At 39.1% G+C, this 21464-nt stretch overlaps 1 protein-coding gene across 6 annotated transcripts in view; it reads right to left on the bottom strand.

The window, feature by feature from the left end:
- Positions 1-21464, bottom strand: part of CCDC171 (coiled-coil domain containing 171) — a 304667-nt gene that overhangs the window by 191234 nt on the left and 91969 nt on the right. For all 6 annotated transcript variants that reach the window (XM_058672681.1, XM_058672678.1, XM_058672679.1 and 3 more), the window contains 3 exons: positions 4694-4800; positions 2874-2963; positions 1741-1941 (listed from right to left, as the gene is read on the bottom strand). In XM_058672681.1, coding sequence (XP_058528664.1) covers positions 1741-1941; positions 2874-2963; positions 4694-4800 — 398 coding nt within the window. The remainder of the gene's footprint in view (positions 1-1740; positions 1942-2873; positions 2964-4693; positions 4801-21464) is intronic.

Below are 21464 nucleotides of genomic sequence, written 5' to 3' on the forward strand. Positions count from 1 at the left end.
AAGGTTGTATAATTACACCCTGTGCGAAGGGCCAGCATCATTGCTCAATATGCTAGTTCTCCACCTTCAAGGGCTAGCTCCTCACATGAGAGCTGCTGCACATCCCAGCCACTTCGCTTTCAATCTAGCTCCCTGCTTGTAGCCTGGGAAAGTAGCGGGGAATAGCTCAACTCCTGGTGACGCTGACCCACTTGGAGACAGAAGAGACTCCTGGCTCAGCTCCTCCGGCCACTGCGGCAATCTGAGAGTGAACCAGATGGTTAACTGTCTCTCCTTTGCAGTGTAAATCTGCCTTTCCAATAAAAATAAATAAACCTTCAAAGAAGAAACTGGGAAAAGCTTTTATATATTTTATAAATTTTTACATATTTTATATATTTTTTATTTTATATATTTTTTATTTTATTTAAATTTATACATTTTATATTTTTATGTATTTTATATATCTATAAAATAAAACTATATATCTTTCATTTACCTTCTGTGCCACCGCTCTTTACTTTTTCTCAAATACTATACGCTAATTGAACACCAAAAGGATGAAAATGTAGCTACCACCACAAATTGAATTAAGAAATCAAATTCATGAATACGCTCAGTCTTTTCCTTTTATAAGCAATGAGAGATGACTTCTGCGTTTTTAACTAGGTTGAAATATTTTGAAATCTTATTAAATGTGTCTAACCAAAATGTAATATTTAGGCACTGGAATACTCCTCCTCCACATTTGCCCAATGATCACACTCATCCTCAAGGAAGCCTGCCCTCAAGGACCCTTTACTGTGTCGCCATTATGCCCTTTTTTGCTTGGGCTGTGATAAACCAAGCATGATAATCATTCGTTTGGCATGCAAAGAGAATCCCAAGATCCAGAATCAATTCACACACGTTGAGCCCAACCACAATGCTGTAGACATGCTGACTTTACAATACTGTCAGGCTCCTAGTTTCCTTTACTTTAATCATTATCTGGTGTGCAGGACAATTCCAATCCCTTCATGTGGACACAATTTAAATCCCAGACTGTGAGAAGAGCAGAAAGAATGTTTCCTTTTCACTCTCTCGGCACTAGTGTTCTTATTTGCTGTAGTAATGAACTCAATATGCAAGAAAACTTAGACAAACCAGTCACACTAGCTAGACTAGTTCTATATCCCATTGGGTAAAAGAAAGTACAAAAGAAATTTCTACTCACACAAGCTCATAAGGAACACAAATTTTTGTCATAACATTTTAAAAAGTGATTAATGATATTCCTGTTTTGCAAATCCCAAACCAGGTAAGAGAAAGCTAAGCTGTATGGATGGTTTGCAGCGATGCTGTTTGTAAATTGAAAAGCCAAGTCCAGGTCTATCCAATGACAAAAGGCACACTGTTGCCACTGTATCAGGGTACACAACTACTAAACTAAAGAAAAAAAAAATATGTCAATGGCTAACAAGTAACTCCAAAGGACTGCTAGGAACCACTTCACATGATGGTTCCAAATAGTCAAGAAAACTAGTTGTCTAAAAGACAAAAGGGTTAAACTTTACATTTCCCTGGCAAAAAAAAAAAAAAAAAAAAAAAAAGGTAACACAAAGGAAGCTGCTGACTTCTCTGTTTTCAGGAACATTTCAAAATACTGCTTTCAGACAGATTTTCTGAATTAAATCAAAAACAGGTGAAAATAGCCACCTGGTAGATATGAATGTATCAAAGGGGGGTCTTTACTGACAGTGACCTGGCCTCAGGTGATACCTCAGTGTCCTTACGGGAAGCCTGGGAAAGCTTCTGCAGGTCACTTTCAGACTGGGCTGCCCGCGCCTTTTCTTTCTCCCAACAGTGTAGCACATTTTGTAGTTCCACTTTTAACGTGCCTATTAAAGCCTCACGGTCTGCGCACTTAGTACGCGAATGACTTAACTCTTTGTTGACATCGGCCAGTTTATCCTGAAGCTCCTGTTGAAGAAAGGAAGAGATTGTGGGAAGGCCTCCGATAAGGGAGTAGGGGGCACAGAAGCAGGATGCATAAGGAAAACTTTAAATCTGTAATACACAAGAATCTCCAAAGAAAGCACTTGTTAACAATACCAGGCACTAAAGTATCTTTGCGGAATGTGTGTTCAAAGCATAAAATCTTATCTCAGACATGAGAAAATTTGTTAAGTTTGAATTCCAAAACTCTGAAGAGGACTTTCCTTTCAATCCATTTATATTTTTTTAAACTGATAGCTCAAAAGTTTAAATATTGAAAGAGCATTTTTAAATAAACCTTTGAAATTTAATGTAAGGACATGTAGCTTCCGATGACATTATCAACCTTACTAGAAATCTCAAACACATGTCATAACATTCTGAAGCAGATACTCATGAACCTTAAATTCTATTTGAGTGGCTGTAACAAACACAACATGAATCAACACCATTCCAACAACATAATTTTGCAAAGATGTAGTACATAAAACCAGCATATAAAATAAACTGAACTATTGCTCTGGACCTTAGCCAAGTTTGGTCTCAACACACTACCAAATATGATACATAAAAACAATGGCTCCACCCTAATAGGATATAAAAAAAAACTGAGCCCAAATACAGATGTGTTATAGCAAAATATGTTTAAAATGTATCTGAGCTTAACATTAACTCTTAAATCATTCTTTAAATCTATATCATTAAATCTAGAAAATAAATTTCTACCCTTAACTGAATTTTCAATTGTTTTAATAAAAATAACTCTTATCACTTTAATAAATAATAAAAACTAAAATAGTATACGAACATACTCTAATAGTCAAATCTACTTTCAGTTGTATTAACTTAAAATATTACAAAGGTAATTACATTTGCCGAATAGAAAAGGAAAAAGCTAATAATATAATTTATGATACCTTTATACTTTTAGTATGAGACTCAATCTTCTGTCTGCTACAATCAAGTTCGTTAGACACCTTTTCCTTTGTGTCATTCATGCTGTTTAGCTGATGGAAAAAAATATATAAGTAACTTTTTAAAAATTTTCAGGCATGGGTAACTCAAATCTAAACTTGAAATGCTTTTTATGCAACTACTTAAATTCAAATTTTTCAGTAGTCATCAAGAGTTGTGAAAAAGGTTTCTTTTGGTTGTGTAACGCAGTGTCTGTCACAGGCTCACATTGCTAAAAAGAAAAGAAAGCATTCAACCTTAAAATGTCAGCCATGGCACTGCCTTGTTACCAGATGTCTGGATAAGGCTTGTATTCTTACTGTAAACAAATATAACTTTATTCTTAAAATCCTAGTGGACCAAAATGCCAACAGCAGTGGCATCGATAAGGAAAGAAGAAAGAAGAGGGCCAGAGCCGGTTCTTTCTCTGCATCGGGAGGGTATTCTCTGGCCTCTTCTCTCCATATGACAACTTCAGGGTCGGTCATATGCAGTCCTACTGGGAAGGCCTGTGGCAGGTCATCAGTTGGTCCTGCACCGCCTGTGATTTATTTTCTTTGACAGTTCATTCTTCTTTCTGTCAGACTGCTCTTTTTGCTTTCTTTGCAGCCACCCCCTCGGTCTCCCCACTGCTGTCTCTGGCACTGGTTCACAACAAAGCACATTACTAAGCCAAAGCCTGCTGAGTCGACTTTTCAACTGTGCAGAGGATCATGTGACATCCATCCTCCCAAATAACAGTTCGCTGTGGGTAATGTGTTCCTGGTTACCCTGCAGCTTCCAAAAGTAGGCCTCGGAAGAGCTTCACAAACCACTAACAATACAGGTTGTCTCGTCTCGCTGAGAAAAACTTACCAATATTTGTTCTTCATAGAAATTTAATTCTATGGTCACGTTCCTTTATGTGATTTTAACAGTTACTGAAAATACGAACATGACCCACATTACCTTCTCTGTTCATCATAGCAAACTAAACTAAAATAAACCTCTTCCTGAAACGTGAAATATAACGGTTTCATGGTCTTTTTAGTATATGAAAAAACAGGGATAAACAGAATGATGCACACAAAATTCCATGCTATGTGACTTGCCTTTGGCTCAAGCAATCTGGTGGTTGTTTTGCTAACTAATTGTGTTTACTGTAATTATTTCATATGCTAATTTGACAAACTGTAACTAAACAAACTCATCAATTTTTAAAGCATGAATTCATAAAACATTATAATACCCATGAAAATTATCAACCCACACATTAAGCAATACAAATGAGATGACAGAGGAAGAGCTTTTAAAATCAGCCAACTAAAAGCTTCCAGCCTGCATCAAACAGATATTTATTTGTAAAAACTTCTAACAATACTTTAGGGAATATTAATTTCTCTTTTTTATTAAAAAAATTACAGAAATCGTGAACTAAAATACTGACAAAAACCTAAATTTCCACTAGCTAATTTCAAATATGACAAAACATATTAACATTTAAATGCAACACATTCATTTAAATGACTTGCAGCTCTTTTTATCAAAATAAAACAGGTAAATTATGAAGACCAGCAAAACGACAGTCTACAGTGTTGTGCCTGAAGAGTCAGAAAAACTGAAGTGAGACACGACTTTAGGCTACACTTAAAGAAAGAACTGTGACAGACAATTTATTATGTCCAGTATCTGTGAAGCTGTCAATTCAACATTCCCAATCTTTTTGACCTTTGCAACAAGCAGGGGATACGTACTGGCACAGGCCGAAGGCTATACGTGTGGAGCCAAACAGTGCAAGTTTTACCTCATTAGATGCATCTTCCAGCTTGTTCTGGTAATCTGTCAAGGTACGCCTTAAAGTCTCAAGGACAGCAGAGAAGCTGGGAGGTTTATCTTTGTCCTTGTGGATGCCTAGAGAAAAAAAATAGCATGAAAACATACCCTTACAGCGACAGAGGGGCAAAAGCTAAGCAAATAGTAACAGCGATATTCTAATTAGGAAGAGCTGAAAAGATGTGAAACATCGGGTAAGATCTTATTCTCCAAGTTTACCAGTACTGCTGAGTAGCCAAGTGTTAAATAACCTTTCAAAACAAGGAATTAAATCAAAGTTTCTAATATGTCATGGCTACTTTGTACCTTATCAAAATACACGTGACACTTGAAACCAGTTGTTAGGCTGTTGCTTTTTATTAGGTTGTTGTATCGCCACTGTAACTGCAGTATTTGTATATACCTATTGTTCAGAAATTAAATGAGCAGTCTATACTAACATTTTTGGAAGAGTCACATACACTTAACTCTAGTTTTTGCGTTTTTCATCAGTCAAGTCTTTCACAATATAGTATTTTACTTAAATAATAACTTCTGAATCCCAGAGTATGTAACATTCTGTTATACTTAGAAATAACCTTCACTTCTAAAAACCCTCAAATTATGTCTGAAATAAACAACAGCAATACTATAGTTTACATACTGCACATCATGTTTCAATTAAAACCCCTAAAACTGATATTTATTGTAAAAATATGTGTGTTTTCATAGCATGCTCTCAAACTGCTTTAAGTTGGGCCATAATTGGCAGAACTATTCAAGGTCACATGGTCAAATATAACTCCAAACATTAATCCAAAATTTATCAATATCAAAAATGGGGTTTCAAGCATGCTTTAAATTCAATACTGACTGTACTACTCTTTAAGTGCTAGGAAAAAAATTAAAAATACCTGGCGCGGTAGCCTAGTAGTTAAAACCCTGGCTGTGCTCACACCAGGATCCCATATGGATGCCGGTTCTAATCCCAGCAGCTCCACTTCCCATCCAGTCCCTGTTTGTTGCCTGGGAAAGCAGTCAAGGATGACCCAAGGCCTTGGGACCATGCACCCATATGGGAGACCCAGAAGATGCTCCAGGCTCCTGGCTTCGGATCAGCTCAGCTCTGGCCATTGTAGCCACTTGGGGAATAAATCAGCACACATAAGATCTTCCTCTTTGTATTGCCTCCTCTCTGCATATCTGACCTTACAGTAAAAGATAAATAAATCTTTTAAAAGCAGTAGGAAATTTGAAAATCCTCACATCAAAAAAGCTTTTCACTTGCTATTACAATTTCTCCCTATTTCACAATCTAGTCATTTCAAAATAGCAAAGAACACATTTTCAACAAGAAATTTTTGAAAAGAAGTATTCACAATAGGTATTGTATCATTCATTCATTTAATTAATGTACTGAATTTCTATGAGTGCTATTCTGAGGTATTAGGTATATAGTGGTGAATATGACCAGCGCAGTCTCTGTTTCTAGCTACACAGAATTCAGAGGCCACTATCAGATCATTCATCCATCCTTTAGTATTCAGCCACTGAAACTTGACAGAAATGCAGAAAGAAAGCAAGAATAAAGAAAAATAAGGAAGGGGACATCCTCTGTTAACTTTATTCATACATGTTCTATACTCATGTGCACATATAACTTTATTCACATATTCATACATCAGTGTTATATACACCTCAGAGTATGGTGATAATGGTGTTTTAACCTTGGAGAAAATGTTTTACAGTCTTAATTAGGAGCACAATTTGGATTTTCTTAAAGACAAGAATATTTAACTTAAGAACCAAAAGTAAGATGAAAACATATTACATATATATATTACAACAAGGGAGCAAATATACACAGCTCTGAGACATGACAGTGGAGGAGACACCACATCCTTTTTAATGACTATGACTTGGAAAGACAACTCATTAAAATTTTGATTAAAGGTCTTATCAAATATATTTTTTAAAATTACTTTCACAGAAGATTTTGAAATGTAATGTATAATTCTTTTCTTTTGCTGCTGTACAAGTAAGCCATGAATAAATCATTCAAGGACACTCAGGAAATCTGCTGGCCTTTACAATAATAGAGAACATTTCCTCTCAGAAATTCAGAAGAATAAAATCACTTTAACACAAGTATTTAAGCAGTGAGAAAAAAAATGTAGTCTCCAGACTGACTCATATGCATATTCATGAATTCTACATAAAATAAGGTGTTCTATCCTGAAAATGTTTACATAATAAAGTCCCAGTGAAATAAATAGTGTATGTATTACCCACAACCATTTTAAAAAGAAACAGCAAGACAAAATACTTATAAAGAGAGACAGACCACTCAGAAATAAGACCCTTATTGACTCATTTAATTTAAAATTTTAATTTGTCTTAACCAAGTAACATCCTGTGCACTACACTATGGCCCTGAAAACAATGGACTATGAAACACTCCTTGAGGCAGGCATTTGGCCTACCTGTTGAGACACTGGTTACGACACCCATACTCCACTTCAGAGTTGCTGGATTTAAACCTATGGCTCACAATTCCAACTTCCTATGAAAGCAGACCCTAGGAGGCAACGCAATGTTTCCAGCAGTTGAGTCCTTGCCTTGCACCTGGAAAACCTGGATTGAATTTCCAGGTCCTGCCTTCAACCCCACCTATGATCTATGTGGGCATTTGAGGATTGACCCAGCAAATCCAAGAATTAGCTCTCTGCTGCCTCTCCACTAAACAAAGACATTAAGGGGTGAGCATTCAGCACAGGCATTATGGCACCATGTGGGCTGCCCACCTCCCGTAACCGCTTATGTCTGCATCCCAGTCCCATTCCTGATCCCAGGCTCCCTCAAATGTGAATCCTGGAAGTAGGTAATGGCTCAGTCGGGTACCTGCCATCCATATGAAGCCCCAAACTGAGTTCTATAAGAACAAAAGTTACAGTGATTCCCAGTTTTCTGTTTTACATATTAATTTGGTATTAGGATTGATCATACTAATTCCAAAAAGAGTCTGCATGAGTATCAGGGACTAAGAAATGAGTACAATTTTGAATATGCTGAATTTGGGGTACTTTTAGGATATTCACATAACTTACATGGATTTTAAGTTCAGGAATAAAGTTGAGGTTAAAGACAATATGTGGGAGGGGCTAAGGTAAAAGCAAAGGTTCCAGACAATCTGCTCAAATGTTTCCTTTTAGAATATCTCAAGTTAAATCTTGTTCACATGAATCATTAAAAGCACTGCTTTTCAAACTGGTACTATTGACTCAGTAATATATACCTGCACAGCTGAAACAGTAAGTGCTAATTAATGAGGTGTTTTTATTCACCCACCTTCTCAACCACTCTCCTACCTACTGATTTCCAGCAAGATGACAAAAGAAAGAATTGTTAAGAAACAACACAGTGGGGGGAAAAAGTTGTAGGAATGTAGGAAAACAACAAAACAAAAGATTGAATGCTTTTTAAAAGGTATATGTATAGATGGATAGATGGATGGATAGATAGATAGATACATAGATAGACAGACAGATAGATACTACTGTGATCTGTGATTCAACAGTGAGAGTAAGAGTTTACAGAGGTTGGATGATTAACTGATAAGGTCTCTAGCCAGAGCTTCGAACAGCTACTTGAATCCGCCCCAAAGTTACCTCCCCAGCTTAGAAAGCACAGATAGAAAAGACAAACATGACAATTAACACAAGGTCCAACTTGATTACCTGATCCATAGAGTAAGCAATACCACAATTAACACACACAGAGGACAATCAAGTAGAGGAAGCCAAGTTCATGTCAACAGAACCATTACCTACTGAAATGATAAATAATTCAAAAGCAATGCAAATTTCCTGGAGAAATTATAGAAATAAGTGCTTCACAAATAAACTTGAACCATAAAAAAAAAAGTGATTCCTACCACCATCAGCATTTAGCTCATCTATTTAGGCCTGTTCCAAACACAGATGGATCTTAAGAAATGACAGTAAATTACTGTAAGAATAATCACATTCTTCCAATTATAGTTATGGATAAAAATGTACTTTTGTGGTAGAACAAGTAAAATTTTCTGCCAAATGGGATAAAGCTTTTCTATCCTTTATAAAAGGCTATCAAAAACAATTTCAATCAGATGATAGAGCCAGCAATACACCCTTTGTTGCCCACCTCAAAGTTCTAACCAGCTATCAGTAGTGCATCCTGTAAACACACTAATCAGTTTCCCATTCCAGCAAAATATCATAAGTTGCATTAAGTTTTCTAACAAAGGTAATACAATTCGGACTATTCATAGTAAGCAGAAAGTTGGAACTAGTTGATTTCAACATATGCACATGGGGGTCTCACCATAACATAACAAGCTAAGCCTCCACCCATGGTTGCAGCATCCCATAAGAGTACTAGTTCAAGTCCCAACCGCTCCCTGCCAATGGCCTGCAAAGGCAGCACATGACAGTCCAAGTTCTTGGGCCCCTTCTCCCATGTGGGAGATACAGATGAAGCTCCCAGCTCCTGGCTTCAACCCAGCCCAGCCCTCATGATGGCAGGCATTTGAGGACTGAATCAGCAGATGGAAGATTTTTCTTTTTCTCTGTCTATAATTCTACCTCTTAAACAAAATACAAAATTTATTTTGAAAAACATACACAGTCCTCGACAGATATGAATCAAAGTATAAACTACAGATTTGAAATGAATCACAGTAAAAAAAAAAAAAAAACTACAGATTTAGACGCAAAGGAAATCATTCTCTCCAGCTAACTATTCTCTCTTTGAAACCTGGCTTTGAACACCACACTGGTCCTCAGCAGATCCTGATTACATTGCCAAAATGTACCATATAACCTCAGGTAGTCCATCATAAAAGCTAATGGCTGATCTACCAATTCATAAATTTGAGCATATCAAATAAAATTGACCTAGCACTGGTTTGATCAAGTCCTAAGGGCATAACTAATGTGCATGAGCAAGTAGACAAGATCCCTATAGGAACTATTATTGATAGATTGCTTCTTGTCTCTTAAAAAAAAATGCAAAGTTCCTTAGGATCACCTAACTAAATATAGGAAAATTAGTCTGGTCTACAGATGATTCAGTAGGACATGCTGATGCCACACAAAAGTAAGCTGCAGTATTACTAATAGCCCCACTTAGGTAGTTCTAAAGGAAAGTGGTGAACAGAGTATCTTCAGGTAAGCAGGACCTTGTGGACTTGACTGCCATTGCCTAGAGAGATGAGTGAAGTTACAAGTGTATACCAGTTAATGGGTAGCATCTAATGGTTGGGTTGAATGGTCAGAAGCTTGAAAAGAACATGGATACAAGATTAGTTCCAATGTGGGTGCTGTGCCCCAGTCAACCTCAGTAGAGAACAATAATCAGGAAGGCAAGATGAAGCAAACCATGAACATCAGCCGGTGTTTTCCTCACCCATCTGTGTCTACTTAACAGCACAAAGGAGTCATGGGAGAAAGAATCGAGGCACCGTGTCAGTTCAGCAGCAGGGACTTACCGTCACCCTGCAGGCAAGGTCTCCACCCCTGCTCAATATCAAAATCACTAATAGCAAAGACAAACAGTGAAGGTGGAGAAAGAACAGTCTTTTCAATAATGATGTTAGGGAAAACTGGATATTTATATGCAGAAAATTAAGACCTGACACTACTACCTAAATGTAAAACCTGTAATCATGAAACTACTACAAGAAAACTTAGGGTGGAGTGTTTCAGACTATCAGTATGGGCAATAATTTTTTTAAATAAGACTCCAAGAGTATAAACAACAAAATCAAAAACAGATATATAAGAACACATTAAATTTTAAAATTTCTAGCCTGAAAAAGAAACTATTAACATAGTAGAAAGACAACTGTCAGAGTGAGAGAAACTATTTGCAAGCTTTACGTATGACAAAAGGCTAATATTCAAATTATATAGCGAATAAAAAGAATTGGGTAGTGCAAAAAATTAATAATCAAATTTAAAAATAGGCACGGGGCCTACAATGTGGTACAGAAGATCTCGCCTCCAGTTGAGATGCTACCAGCTCAAGCGTTAGCTGCTCTACTTCAGCTTTAGTTCCCTGTTAATCTGCTTGGGAAGCAAAAGAAGATGACCCATCTACTTGGGTTTGTACCACCCATGTGGAAAATAAGGATGGTATTCAAGGGTTCTAACTTCAGTTTGGTCCATCACTGGCTGTTGTGAACATCTGAAAAGTGAACCAGAAGGGCCCAGCGGCGTGGCCTAGTGGCTAAAGTCCTCGCCTTGAAAGCCCCAGGATCCCATATGGGCGCCGGTTCTAATCCCAGCAGCTCCACTTCCCATCCAGCTCCCTGCTTGTGGCTTGGGAAAGGAGTTGAGGACGGCCCAATGCACTGGGACACTGCACCCGCGTGGGAGACCCGGAAGAGGTTCCAGGTTCCCGGCATCGGATCGGCGCGCACCGGCCAGTTGCGGCTCACTTGGGGAGTGAATCATCGGACGGAAGATCTTCCTCTCTGTCTCTCCTCCTCTCTGTATATCTGACTGTAATAAAATGAATAAATCTTTAAAAAAAAAAAAGTGAACCAGAAGACGTAAGATCTCTCCTTCTCTGACTCCTCCTCTTCTGTACTCTGCCTTTCAAATAAATAAATCTCTTTTAAGTAAACAAAAATAAAACTGGGCAAATAGTTAGACCCTTCTCGAATGGTCAACAAATTTATGAAAAACAAATACCATTAGCCACCAGGAAGGTACACATCAAATTAGAATGAGACTGAAAGTGTAGCCTGATGTAGCCACTATGGAAGTCAATATGGAGAGTTCTTGGAGAGCTGAACATCAATCTACTGTTCAACCCAGTTATCCCACTTCTGGGAATATATCCAAAGGACATGAAGTCTACATATGAGAAAGTGACATACAACCTTGTGTTTACAGCACACAATCCACAATAACAGAGACATGGAACAACCCAAATGCTCATCAAAAGAAGAATGGATAAAGAAACTGTGAAACATTTATTCTATGGATTATTACCCAGCCATTAACAAGAATGATATTTTACCATTTGCAACAAAATGGTCCCAACTAGAGGTCATTATGCTCAGTGAAATAAGCCAATCACAAAGGGACAAATATCATATGTTCTCTCTGATAGAAGGCAAACTCCTGCAAAATATAAGCTAAATAAATACTTAGGTAAACATGCATATACAAATATTTATCTACAGGAGCTGTATAATGGAGACTAGCATGCCAGGAAGTAAAGACACACTGCAGTATGCAGCTCTACTCCTGAATAAAAGGACTCCCAATGACAATAGAATGCTAGACAATCTATCATTATCTATACCTACGTCATGATATACTTAAAGAACAAAACAGTGGACTTGTAACTGTTGCTTAAGAACTATACTATTGTAATTATATGGATGGAAACAGTGGAGGTGAGGGAAAAGCAGAGGCTGGAAGGGGATATCCCTGAGCCTATGAAACTATATCATGAAAAACAAAAATTTTGAAAAAATACATAAATATATATGGGGAAAAGAGTGGGGAGGGGCAGTGAGGGAGAAAGGGGAGGTGCAATGGGGAAGGAATTCCTAGAGTTATAAAACTGCATCATGAAAAATAATTTTAAAATTTAAAAATTAAAAAACAGACATAGAGCAGTTGGGATGTGAACTGGGGCTCCAATACGTGACACCAGATAGCAGGTGGCAGCTTAATCTACTGTGCCAGAATGCCAACCCCTCTTGCACTCTCTCTTTTTTTTTTAACTTTTTTAAAGATCTATTTGCTTTTGTTGGAAAGTCATATTTAAAGAGACAAAGAGAAACAGAGGGAAAAATCTTTCATTCACTGGTTCAGTCCCCAGGTGGCCACAATGGCCAGAGCTAAGCTGATCCAAAGCCAAGAGTCAGGAGCTTCTTCCAAGTCTCCCATGATGGCACAGGGTTTGAAGGCTTTGTACCATTCTCTACTAATTTCCTGGGCCACAGACTGGGCGCTGGAAGTGAAGTGGAACAGTTAGGACATTTTCTAATGTTTTATGTACCGTAAATGAAATGAATAGTCAATGTTTTAATAGTTAAAACTTAACAGATTTCATTAAAAATACCAAAAAAAAAGAATGAGACTATTAATCTCACCACAATTAAAATGGCTACTTTAAAAAATAGTAATAAATGCTGGTGACAGTGAGAAAAGGAAATCCTTTGGTAAGGTTGTAAATTAATACACTCATTATAGAAAACAGTAGAAAACTGACAACCTAAAGGAGAAGCCATCTATGATGTCAGTATCATATGAGTTAACGTTCTACTCCTGGCTATGCTACTTCTGATCCAACTCCCTGCTAATGGCCTGGGAAAGCAGCAGAGGATATCCCAAATACATGGACCCTTGTACCCATTTCAGAGACTTGAAAGAAGCTCTTTTCTGCTTGCTTCAGCCTGGCCCAGCCCTGAGTGAATTGGTGTACGGAAGATCTCCCCCTCCCTAACACTACATTTCAAAAAATAAAATAAGTATTTTTTTTAAAAAGTACTAAAAGGAGATCTGCCATATGATCCAACTATCCCACCTCTAGATATATATACATATATAACAGATTTATTTATATATATGTATACACAAAGTAAATACGAGTACATACTAAAAAAATGCCTACACTTCAAAGCTTATTGCTATAATACTTAATATAGGCAAGATATAAAATCAACCTTTAAACCTTTCAACAGAAAAATTGATACAATGGTGCATCTACATAATGGAATACTATTCAGCCACTTTGAACTGATGTATTATTTGCAACAAAATAAGCAGAAATAGAGGTAATCATGTTAAATGAAATAAGATACTGAAAAACAAGAACACTTGCACTTTTTTTGTTTGGGAACAAACAAAAGTCAATCATTATGTAGAATTGTCGTCGCTGGATGAGGCACACTCTTGAGGGTCTGGGAAAAGCCAGAACCGCAACTGGACCCCTCACTGCCAAAAGCGTCCACATTTAAACCCTTTTCTCCGCTGCCCCTTTCCCCATTGGCCTTAGCTTTCCTCTGCCGCTTCTCCAGCCCTCTCTCTGCCAGCTTTCTTCGTTCTTTTCCCTGTTTTCTGCTGCATTTCTCCATTCTTGTCCCCGAACTTAGGTCTTACTACTTCTCTACCGCTTTTCCAGCCCTCTCTCTGCCACACTTCTTCCCGCCTGTCCTCCTTCTCCCCATCTGGTCTTTCCCTGTCATAGTCTCTCCGTCTTTCTCGTCATTGTCCGTCCGTCCCAGCTTTTACAACGGCTACTTTTATATCGTTCTCCACCAATCACTTCTCTCTGTGAGTCCACTTGGCGCTATGTGATAGGCCAGTAGCAATGACATAATCCCAGCGAGGACATTAGCCTATCCCTGTGACTTCCTGTTTACCTGCTGGCGAGACCAACTCTGCCTCCTGGCCCTGGGCCAGCCGCCATCTTACAACGGCCCTTCCCAATCCCAGGAGCGGCTTTAGCACCCCACTCCCCACATAGAATAGTGATTACTGGAGTGAAGCGAATAAAGGAAACTGGAGAGGGGTACAAAAACAGTTAGATGGAAGGATTAAGTTCTGGTGCTGTGACTCTGTTGGTCTATGTCTTCACGTCCAAGAAAGAACTGCTTTCACCAATGGAGGCAGCAATGATTCCATAAAATGAAAGAACACCACCCGTCCTGTTGGAGTGCCTCTTGCCAGGAAATCAAAACGTAAGGGAGATACATTGTGTACATGCTTATCAAGAGGAAACTGTCAGTAAGAAAGAGCAATTCCACAGGACAACTATCAGTAATCCACGTATGACAAAGTGAATGCAACAAGGATCCTGCCTCTTGGCACATATTCAATACGTTTGAAAACAGGGTCTTTAAGAGTTATTTGTATATCCATGTTCATAGCAGCACTATTCACAATAGCCAAGAGTGAAAGAAATCAAAACATCCATCATCAAATAAACGGATACACAAAATGTGATATATTTCACACAATTGTGTATTATTCAATCTTTAAAAACTTAGAAAATTCCTGTCACCGCTAAAACATAAACTTTGAAGATAATATGCTAAGAAAATAAGTTACTCACAAAAAGGACAAATGCTTTATGATTCTACTTATGTAAAGCCACCAAATTTACAGAACCATTAATTCTGGTTTCTCATTTAGACAGATCTACAAATGTTTTAAAAATTTTTTTAATTCATTTCAATTGTCTTGTTACAACAGCAAAATAAAATTCCTCTTCATTGTTGGACAACATTGTTTCACACATACACCAAACAAGCCAAAAATAAATAAATGAACCTCAACTTCATACACAAAAAAGGGAGATAAAGAGAAACCTTTTCTCTTTGGCCTTCTTAAACATCTCATACAAACCAACTACTTAAACTACAGCTAAGCACATACAGACATACAAATAAGTTACTAGAATGCTTGTTTTGTTGTTCTTGCTTTCACAGGGTCTTTTTTCTCATTTAAGACTATAGCAAACATGGTCACATACAAGTAGGACAGAAAATGCACCAAAGACTTGCTTGGTCATCCAGGGATCATTAAAAATGGCTTGACCCCTTTTGTTTATTTTGGCTTTAGCAAAGAGATGGAAACAACCCAGATGCCCATCCAAAGAGGAGTGGTTAAAGAAATTGTGGTACATCTACTCCGTGGAATACTACTCAACCATTAAAAAAAATGAAATTATGCCATTTGCAACTAGATGGTCTCAACTAGAGACCATTATTCTTGATGAAATAAGTCAAAAGGACAAATACCATATGTTCTCTAGTCATGCAAATTTTAAGATCAATAAACCTTTCCATACTGTTTTTTTGCAACCCATGTGTTCTGATGTTTGTTTTTATTTTCACTCCTTCCAAATAGTTTCTTTTTTCTTATCAAATTCTTCTCTGACTTGTAGAACAAAGTAGCATTATTTTACCCAAGAAGCTTTTGTGTTTTTTCATTTCTTCATCAAGACATCGGTTATACAGTAGCATATTGTCTAACTCCATCGTACCATAAAATTAAAAAATAATAATATTTAAATATTTTTAAATGACTAGTCTCTGATCCCAGCATGATAGCCTAAAGCCTTCAAACCCTGCACCCGCATGGGCGACCCAGGGGAGGTTCCTGGCTCCTGGCTTCAGATCAGCTCAGCTGTGGCCACTGCGGCCACTTCAGGAATAAACCAGCAAACGGAAGATCATTCTCTCTGTAAATCTGCCTTTCCAATAAAAATAAATATAATTTTTTAAAAAGATGACTGACCCCTAACAATATGTATAAAATATAAAATGTAAGTAACAAATACATACAAATGTTCCTTTTAAAAAACTTTTTTTTTAAAAAGTCAGGGCCTGGATGTTTTGGCTCTTTTCCCCTTGCCTACTGGAACTTCATGTCATGAGTCTGGCTGGTGGAGAGCAAGTGTGTGGTCTGCAGGAGGCACTGCCCAGCAGTGGGTGGTGGGCTGTTCACTACAGATGACCACACTCAGAGAATGGAAGTGAAAAGTCATCACAATACCCCGCCCCTTTTTTTCTTCTGACATCTAACCACTCACTCTTGGTGCCAACATTGTCATCTTCACCACTTTCAGTTGCCCGTTTGCATGTAGGTATTTCAGCCTCCTCTTCATCTCCATCTTCTTCCTCACCATCACCCTCTTCCCTCTCCTCATCTTCCTTTCTCCATTTTTCTTCTTCATCTAACTCCTTGTCTGCCTCTGCTCCCCATTAACCTCAGCAGCATCTTCATTTTCAGGACCATCTGTCCCATTTTCCACCTGCTCCACAGCTTGCTTCTCCTTTAGTTCCTTGGTGGTGAGCTCAGAGCCAGTGTCATCACTGTGTCCAACATGGATGGGAGCATATGAGGGGAACAATGAACAGGAAAATAGAAGACCAATACCTATCTATCTATCGATCATCTTTTTTTTTCTTCCTTCCTTCCCTTCTTTCTTTTTCCTCTGTCACCCAGCCTTTGAAATACATAAAAATGAGTAATAACTTTTGAGAAAAGAAAGTGAGCAAAGACAGGAAGCCAGTGTGTGGTTCAGTGTGTTAAGCCCTACTCCCTGTGATGCTGGTATCCCATTGGGAATATCCCGTACTGACTAGAATCCCAGTTGCTCCACTTCCCTTCCAGCTCCCTGGCAAAGTGCCTGGGAAAGCAGTGCAAGATGGCTCAAGTGCTTGGATCTCTCCATCCAGCCATGAGGGAGGTTTAGATGAACTTCCAGGCTCCTAGCCCTGCTCACCGTGCCCATTTCAGGAATGAGCCAGAGCATGGAAGAGCTCTCTCCATATATGTATGTATGTATGTGTGTGTGTGCGTGTAAAATCTGCTGCTTAAATAAAAATAAAATTGTGGGGTCCCACACAGCAGCCTAGCAGCTAACGTCCTTGGCTTGTATGCACCAGGATCCTATATGAGCGCTGGTTCTAATCTCAGCAGTCCTGCTTCACATCTAGCTACCTACCTGTGGCCTGAGAAAGCAGTAGAGGATGGCCCAAAGCCTTAGGACCCTGCACCCATTTGGGAGACCTGGAAGAGGCTCCTGGCTCCTGGCTTTGGATTGGCACAGCTCCAGCTGTTGCTGCCACTTGGGAAATGAATCAATGGACAGAAGATCTTCCTCTCTGTCTCTCTTCCTCTCTGTATATCTGACTTTCCACCTGCCTACATTTCTGTAGTCACTTCAGTCAGTTCTCTTTAGATGAACTGTTCTGATGGTGCCATCCAATTTCCTGTTGGTACCCTTATGGATCCGCACACCTTTTTGGGATCTGGCTTCTTTTTCTGTTCTTTATTTCCACAAATCATGAACAGGCTGGGCTTTTGTTGCTTAAACAAAAGGAACATAGCTAATAGATTCTGTTGTTTAATATTGTATAAAAGAGTCCAATCAGTGAAAGTGATATAGTTCATCAGGCCTCATTTTGATTGTGTAAAGATGGCCAAATATTTTGTTCATTCCAAAAAAAATGAAAAGATTTTTCCCAGGATAATTCAGGCGCTGTTGGTATAGACAATGGAAGATAGTCTAATATTTTGTTGTCTAGAAATTTCATTGTGAGTCTACGTTTATTCATAGTGGAAACGCATTCTGTTGATTTTCTTTGGTTTCTGGTACACTGGTCTCCATTACATCCTTTGTTTATGGGGTTACATGTGTGTGTCTATTTAATTTTATTTTTTATTTTTTATTTTATTTTTATGGAAGTTGTAATATGCTAGAGCAAACATATGATCTGTCCTCTTGGGATTGGCTTTTACTTAGCATAACGATCTCCACTTGGGACCATTTGGTTGCAAATGGTAAAATGTTATACTTTTTAATAGCTGAGTAGTATTCTGTAGAGTAGATATATCAATTTCTTTATCTAATCCTCCTTCAATGGGCATCTAGGTTGTTTCCATGTTTTTTTCTGACGGTTGGCTGTGCTATGAAGAATACTGAGGTGCAGATTGCTTTCTCATGTGTATGTATCAGGTGCACCCAACGCAGTAGCCTAGTGACAAAAGACCTCGCCTTGCATATGACAAGATCCCATACGGGTGCCAGTTCTAATTCCAGCAACCCACTTCCCAGCCAGCTCCCTGCTTGTGGCCTGAAAAAGCAATTGAGGATGGCCCACAGCCTTGGGACCCTGCAGACCCCACGCGGGAGACCCAGAAGAAGCTCCTGGCTTCAGATCAGCTCAACTCTAGCCATTGCGTCCACTTGGGGAGTGAATCAGCAGACAGATCTTCCTCTCTGTCTATCCCCACCCCCCCCATATATATACATACATATGACTTTCCAATAAAAATAGATAAATCTTAAAAAAAAGAAATGTAAGCAGGTTATTACAATCAATAAGTGGGGCCCAGCACGATAGCATAATGGTTAAGGTCCTTGCCTTGAACACTCTGGGATCCCACATGGTCGCCAGTTCTAACCCTGGTGGTTCCACTTCCCATCCAGCTCCCTGCTTGTGGCTTGGGAAAGCAGTCGAGGACGGCCCAAAGCATTGGGACCCTGCACCCGCGTGGGAGACCCGGAAAGAAGTTCTTGGCTCCTGGCTTCGGATTGGCACAGTACCGGCCGTTGCGGCTCACTTGGGGAGTGAATCATCAGACGGAAGATCTTCCTCTCTGTCTCTGCTCCTGTCTGTACATCAGCCTTTCCAATAAAGTAAATAAAACTTTAAAAAAAAAAAAAGAATCAATAACATAAGGTACAGCACATAGAACAAGCAAGAGTGGAAAACTGATGCCTCACTTAAGCCTAAAAAGTCAAGTGGAATGAACACCATCACTACAGTCCAACAAGAGTTACATTTACAAAATCCAACCAACAGGAAATGCAGTTGTTTAGAGATGAAGCCACTTCCAGAAATGCACTGTAGGAGAGGGCTACAGGAAAGACATAATCTAACTTCCTTCTTCCCACTCTATCAATATCCTATTACACACCCACTGTTCAAATTCAACCAGAAGTAGGATGGTAAAGAATCCAGAATCACAGAAACGTAGCCTCCCAAGACCTAAGACGAAACAAAGACCACACAAGAATGGATATAGGATAATAAAAGGCTAAACTAACCAACACAACGGAGGAAACAAAGGCCATTCTATAATGATCTGTAACCCACTATTTAATCGCATAATCCTATTTTAAGAATACAGTCTGCAAAACAGCTACAGTGTGCATTCACATGGGAAACCAGGAAAATTTCAAAAAGCATTATTGCATAAAACTAAAGAGTAATTTCAGGGGAGAATCAAGATAGCAGAATAGGGTAAGGATACTTTTAAATGGATGGAGAAACATTTAATCAGGAAGAAGCAGAGAGGACACATTCCAGGAAACAGGAGAGGACAGAACAACAGCAAAGGGGTACCTGGAGACTGACAGACACAGTAAAGCAGCGGACACATTGGTATGCTATTGCAGTGACTGATACTCCAGTGGTGATCTGAACTCTACCAGTAGCCGGAACTCCACCAGCAACCAGGTGGGAAGGGACTTTCACTGGAAGCTTGGGAGGTGAACCCAGACAAAGATCTGTCCGTCCTGCTGGTCCATTTGATTTGACCAGGAGCAGAGACAGAACAGCAGATCCCAGATGGGCAGTGCGAGAACAGGGTGGATTTCACAGACCAGTCAGCCCCCTGGAGCTGAATTGGGCACCATTTTGCCTAAGGAGGCAAAGGCAAGGGAAAGAACAGAGCATACACTGAGCTGGGAGTGAACTCATTTCTGATTCAGTGAACTGCATCAACGTGGCATCCTACAGGTTCCACCCAAGAAGGTGTGGGTAGCCCTAAGACCTCATGGCCAGCAGATCAAGAACTCTAGTAGTTCAACCCATCTGGACAATAAGCAGCTGGACTCTATGTTTGGTATATGTTTGCAACGAAAGAATCTTGATTGAATTTGAACTGTAATACTGCACCAAGGTGGAGGACTCCACCAGGGGGGAGGGGCGTGGGGAGGGGTGGGGAGATTCCCAGAGCCTATGAAACTGTCACATAATGCATAATAATTAATAAAAAAAAAAGTCAAAAAAAAAAAAAGAACTCTAGTAGTGGCACGTCAGGCACCATTTTGTACAGTGTGGCAAAAGCTTTAGAACTGCAGGGGACAACAGTGAATTCACATGTGCTGAGCTCAGGGAGAACTCACCCAGGTCATTGCATTGCACTGGCCCCACAGGAAAATAATACCGACTGTGGCATCGTAAGGGTCAAAAGAGCCCCATGTGGTACCCAGACCTAACAGCCAACAGGTTCCAGCAAGATCAGCACCACCAACAACCTAGCTATATAGGACACATGATGTCTCCCTAATCCTGGAACCTGCTTCAGCCAGAAGTGGGAAAAAGATTGTACAGAGACAACGATGCAGCCTCAGCATGGTATTACAGGAGGTAGAGATTGGTGAGCCAGGAGCTGGGGCTACAGAGTTATTTGTGGAAATCTAACATAAGAACCCAGACCTGGAACTCACTGGAAGGAGTGGCACAATTGGCTGCAAGCAAAGAGCCATGTACCAACTACAATAAGTAAAATCACATTGTAGACCCGTGGGTGACACAGTTTAGAATCCTGCCTCAAGGAGAAGACTCAGTTTAGAATCCTGCCTCAAGGAGAAGACTCTGCTAAACAGAAGTACAATGACCAAGAACAAAAGAAGAGACGAAGGCACAGTGAATATTACGGAAAACTCCCCCGCAAAGGAGCAAAACCCTATGCCAACCTCAGAGTTAACTGAGGAAGACATCGAGAAAATGGGGGACACAGAATTCAGAAAACTTCATTTTAAAACTTCTGATCAACAATGAGAAGCACATACAAGAGTTCAAAGAATTTAAGGAATATTTTATACAAGCAACAGCAGCAATAAAGCAAATCAAAGCTGATATTTAGAACACAGTGGAGCAAATTAAAAGTACACGGAGAATCTCCAAAATAGAATGAAGAAAGCAGAAGAAAGAATCTCAGAATTGGAAGATATTTCCTGTCACCAGGAGGAACAAACAAAAAACTAGAAGCAGAGCTGGATCGGGCCAAAAAAGTTATTCAAGAATTGAAATACACTATTAAAAGGTCAAACACAAGAGTTATGGGAGTCCCAGAAGGTGCAGAAAGAGAAACTGGTTTTACAAATATATTTAATGAAATAATAAAGGAAAATTTCCCTAATCTAGAGAAAGAATTGGGAAACAACATCCAGGAGGG

This window comes from Ochotona princeps, chromosome 14, assembly GCF_030435755.1.
Source record: "Ochotona princeps isolate mOchPri1 chromosome 14, mOchPri1.hap1, whole genome shotgun sequence".
NCBI lineage: Eukaryota > Metazoa > Chordata > Mammalia > Lagomorpha > Ochotonidae > Ochotona > Ochotona princeps.